The sequence below is a fragment of the Elephantulus edwardii genome, unplaced genomic scaffold (genome assembly GCF_000299155.1).
Source record: "Elephantulus edwardii isolate Elephantulus edwardi_28Jun2011 unplaced genomic scaffold, EleEdw1.0 scaffold00308, whole genome shotgun sequence".
NCBI lineage: Eukaryota > Metazoa > Chordata > Mammalia > Macroscelidea > Macroscelididae > Elephantulus > Elephantulus edwardii.
In genome coordinates, this window is record NW_006400058.1 from 1,208,370 (window position 1) to 1,213,540 (window position 5,171).

The 5,171-nt window shown below is 41.8% G+C and overlaps 1 protein-coding gene across 2 annotated transcripts in view; it reads left to right on the forward strand.

Annotated features, from left to right (window-relative positions):
- Positions 1–5,171, forward strand: part of ZNF227 (zinc finger protein 227) — a 16,706-nt gene that overhangs the window by 6,369 nt on the left and 5,166 nt on the right. Inside the window, exon 2 of one of the 2 annotated variants that reach the window (XM_006901076.1) lies at positions 755–881. In XM_006901076.1, coding sequence (XP_006901138.1) covers positions 755–881 — 127 coding nt within the window. Of the gene's footprint in view, positions 1–754; positions 882–5,171 lie in introns of those variants that run through there. The other variant, XM_006901077.1, reaches the window with a different exon arrangement.

Here is a 5,171-nt window from a genome sequence, read left to right on the forward strand (position 1 = left end):
GGGGCATCTCTCCCCACGGAGCTGACCAGGGCAGCTCTCCTCTCGAAGCCAGGCTGTTCTCCCCACGGAGCTGACCAGGGCAGCTCTCTCCACGGAGCCAGGCTGCTCTCCTCCTGGAGCTGAGCGGGGCAGCTCTCCCATGGAGCTTATCGGGCTGCTCTCCCCAGAGAGCCAGGCTGCTCTCCCCACGGAGCTGAGCAGGGCAGTTCTCCCCGTAAAGTGAAGTGGGGCAGCTCTCCCCACAGAGCCAGGCTGCTCTCCCCACAGAGCTGAGTGGGGCAGCTCTCCTCGCAGCGTGGGGCAGCTCTCCCCAAGGAGGGTCTACACTCCCTACCAAGCACTGGGTTCACCACACATCAGAATTGCCTCACGGTCATGAATTTGTATGTTTGTTTGAAAGTACTTGGGTGACTTGCCAGCTGCTTCTGAATATGACTGCATTATGTTTAAGTAAACTGAACAAAAAGAGGTAGGTGATTCATGTGTATTTTAAGCATTGAAAAATGCCTATTTGGATATCCTGTAACTACCCAGATTCTCCCAGGCTGGGGATCAGTCAGACTCTTAAGGGTTTGGCTTGGCTGTCTGAGTTGTTCCTAATCACTTTTGTCATTGGCTGGAAGGGTGGTACAGAAGCAATACACAGCCCTGCCAGCTAAAACAGTACTTTTGTCAATGTTATCCTTCTCAGTTCACCTTTTCCTTCAGTGGAGGTTGGTCGTGAGACTGAGGCTTTGTGTGTTTGATGTTGTAGGAGGCAGTGACGTTCAAGGACGTGGCCGTGGTCTTCACAGAGGAAGAGCTGGGGCTGCTGGACTCTGCCCAGAGGACCCTGTACCGAGAAGTGATGGTGGAGAACTTCAAGAACCTGGTCTCTGTGGGTGAGAATAGACACCCTGTTAACTGAGCCTCAGCCCCTGTGATTATCTCTGGTCTCAGTTGGTTAAGGCTTTGGGCCTTTGCTATAGTTCGCTTTCCTTGAAGACAAAAGTTTCACAGTCACTGAGGTGACAGAGATAGGTTTTTCTAGTCTCTTGGTCATGGAAAATGCAGACCTTTTAAATCACTGGTTCTCAGCCAGGACTGACTTTTGTTCTGCAGGAAATCTCTGGCAATGTCTAGTACCGTTTTTGGTCATCTCAACTCAGGGAGGAAGTTGGGTCCTCAATTCACACCTCATAGATAGAATGAGCAAAGATACTATAAAGCACAGGACAGCTGGCATACAATAGAAACATCTAGAATGTCAGTAGTGTTGAAGTGGAGAACCCCATTAAATGGATATGCATTGATGGGTCAAGGAGTCAGTTCAGACCACAAGATAAAGATAAACATTCCAGTCGCAAAGTGGGCACAGAATATGAACAGACACTTCACCAAAGAAGACATTTAGATGGTGAACAAACACATGAAGAAATGTTCAAAATCCCTAGCTTTAAGAGAGATGCAAAGAAAACAGCTATGAGATATCATCTGACCCCAGGAAGAATAGCAGAATTTAACAGAGCAGCAACAAGAAACTGGGACCCTTATTCACTGTTGGTGGGAGTATAAAATGGTGCTACTACTCTGGAAGGCTGTATGGCGCTTTCTCAAAAAGTAGTGAATAGAAATACCATTTGACCCAGCACTTCCACTGCTGGGAATATACACCAAAGAAACCATAACTGCCACCCAAGTAGATATATGCACACCCATGTTTATTGTTGTGTTGTTCATGATAGCAAAGAGATGGAAACAACCCAAGTGCCCATCAGCAAAAGAAGGATAGAGAAACTATGGTATATTCACACAGTGGAATACTATGCAGCATTGAAAAACAAGGAACTCATGAAATATTATACAAAATGGGTGACCCTGGAGGACATTATGCTGAGTGAAATATGTCATTCACAAAAGGACAAACACTGCATAATGCCACTAATTACACACACACACTGCACGCGCGCGCACACACACACACACTTAACGTACCATCAGGTGAAATCCATGTATATCCTGAATTTGTGTTTCTTATGAAAGGGATTTGCAATGAATAAATCATTGAATGTGCAGAATTCTATCATTCTATCTGCAGCCTCATTTCTGTCACCAAATCCATGTTTTCTAGCTACTGATCCTTCTTCCCTGTTCCCAACTTTTTGCATTCCAGTCACCCATTATTATCAATGCTTCTTTTTTTTTTTTATTATCAATGCTTCTTGATTGCATGTTTGATCAATTTCTGACTGCAAAGGTTCGTAGAAATCTTCCATTTCCTCCTCTTTAGCTCTAGTTGTTGGTGCATATATTTGAATGATAGTGGTATTCACTGGACTTCCTTGTATGTGTATGGATATTAATTATCCTGTCACTCATCATATTGTATTTCATGATGGATTCTAGAAATGACTTTCCAAACCCATTTTCTCACCTTTTTTTAAAAAATTTAAATAGCATTCAGTTTATTACAAATATTTAGTATTGGCTTCCCATATTTCCCCCCCTTTTGTTTTTATCATAATTATGTTATCTTCTCAATGAACATCCCATTTTCTCACCTTTTCATCCCCAGCATAGTAGATCATCTGATCATCTGATTCAAAATGTCCCATACCAAGCCATTTAACTTGGCCAGTACCTGTTATGTCAATATTTATTTCTTCTTTTTTTTAAAAAAAAGATTTTTTGTTTTGGGGTTTTGTTTTTTTTTTGGAAAGGAAATCATCATAGTTATATAGGTAGCTTTCTATATGGAACCTACTGTACTTTTAAAAAAATATTTTTTTATTATTAATTTTAATATAAATTTACAGAGACCTTGGATTTCCATTCATTCATTGTTGCACATTTCTCCCTGTGTCCCCACCTTGGGTTTGTTTTTTAATTTCTTAAAAATTGTGTGTGTGCGTGTGTACCGTCAATTCAGATCTGACTGGTACTGGAGGGGATTGCCCCTCTTTGTCCAGGAGAGCATCTGGTGGATTCAAACCACTTAACTCTGGGATTACAGTGCAGTTTCTTGCCACTAGGCCACCAGGGCTCCCCATTTATTTCTTAACAACGTCAGTTTTCCTACATTCATGCTTCTCACGTTCCACGTTCCAAATCACTAGTGTCAGCTTACAGCTGTTCCTCCTTTATGTTTCCATATCTGAAATCTCCGTCTCAGTTGCCGTGTCTGCTAGTCAGAGTGTGCTTTATTGTACACAGGGTTTTCAAAGGCTTGTTAATTCGGAAGTGGATGGCCAATCTTTCTTCCTAGACTGTCTTAATTTGTGTTTTGTTTTTTGGTGTGTGGTGTTTTGTTTTGTTTTGTTTTTTTAATAATAATATCTGACAGACAAGCATTTTACAGAAAAGAGCAGATGAAAGACATTTACCCAATTAGAAAAATGACTGATAGATTCAATGTTGCTACTCATCCTTTGGAGGGGAGGGGTGAGCAGGGAGAAAAGTGCAACAATGAATGAATGGAAATCCAAAATCTCTGTAAATTTTCATTAAAATGAAAAAAAAAATAAATAAAAGAAAACAAAGATTCACACCACTAGGCCTATTGGCAGCATCAGTGTGGATGGTGAAGAGATTGAGATAGTTAACAGTTTTAGTTTGCTTGGCTCCACAGACAACACTCTTCGTACCAGCAGCCAGGAAATCAAGAGACGAATTGTGTTGGGAAAGTCAGCTGTGAGGGACCTCTCAAGAGTACTGAAGAGCAATGATGTCAGGCTGGAGGCTAAGGTGTGCCTGATCCAGGCTATAGTCTTTTTCTGCATCTCTATTTCTGGAATCTTGTCATGAAAATAATACTTAATCATACAGTCCTTTTAAACAGTTCTCTTCATCATCTGTTTCAGTGCATCACACGTTATTTATCCCCTCTTTTCTTTTGTTCTCCCCAACCCCGAGGTCAGTCCCTTTTTACAACAGTGTCACTATGCAGTATTTGTCCTTTTGTGACTGAGATATTTCACTCAGCATAATGTCCTCTAGGGTCTCCCATTTTGTATAATTCATTGTTTCCTTGTTTTTTAATGCTGCATAGTATTCCATTGTGTGAATATACCACAGCTTCTCTATCCATTCATTTGTTGATGGCACTTGGGTTGTTTCTAACTATTTGCTATTGTGAATGAAGCAGCAGTAAACATGGGTGTGCATATATCTGCTTGGGTGGAAGTTCTGGTTTCTTTCAGGTATATTCCCAATAGTGGAATTGCTGGGTCAAATGGTATTTCTGTTTCCAACTTTTTGAAAAAGCACCGTACTGCCTTGCATAGTTGTTGCACAATTTTACACTCCCACCAGTAGTGAATAAGGGTTCCAGTTTCTCCACAATCTTGCCAACATTTGTTGTTTGGGGCTCTGTTAAATTTTACTGTTTTTTTCTGGGTTGAGATGATATCTCAAGGAGCTTGGGATTGTGAACATTTCTTCATGTGTTAGTTCACCATCTGAATGTCTTCTTTGGTGAAGTGTAGAACTCATTTTATCTCTCAGTGTATTAAACTGAACTGCTAAACAAAAGGTTGGTGTTTTGGATCCACCACCTGCTCCATGTCAGAAGGATGTGGTATACTGCTTCCATGAAGATTTACAGGTTTGGGGACCCTGTGGGGTTGTTCTGATCTGCCGTACAGTATCACTGTGAGTTGCAGTTGATGATGGCAGTGGGTCTTAGGCTTATGAGTGAACTTGATTTGGTTGTTATGTACCATTGAGTCAAAACCAGCTCAGCAGCTGACGGACCAGCAGGTTTTCAGAGGCTGTAAGTCACACAGGTGATCACACAGGCTTCCTGTGCACATGCTTCTCCAGGGAGCTGCTGATGAATTCATATCATGTGCCTTTGGGTTGGCAGCACAGCTCCTTACTGCTAAGAGCTCCCTGAACTAGATTTCAATGACCAAATCTATTTCATATTATGATTCATGATATAACACGTCTTGAAATGTGGCTGTAGAAATTGTGGGGGTTTACACCTTTTAAATAAAAATATTTTTAGTTGTAGGGGAGCTCTGGTGGCCTAGTGGCAAGGAGCTGCAACTACAATCCCAGAGGCGCACGGTTTGAATCCACCAGATGCTCTGCTGGGGAAGGAGGGACAATCTCCTCCTGTATCAGTCAGATCTGATTTGATGGTACACACACACACACACACACACACACACACACACACACACACAAAT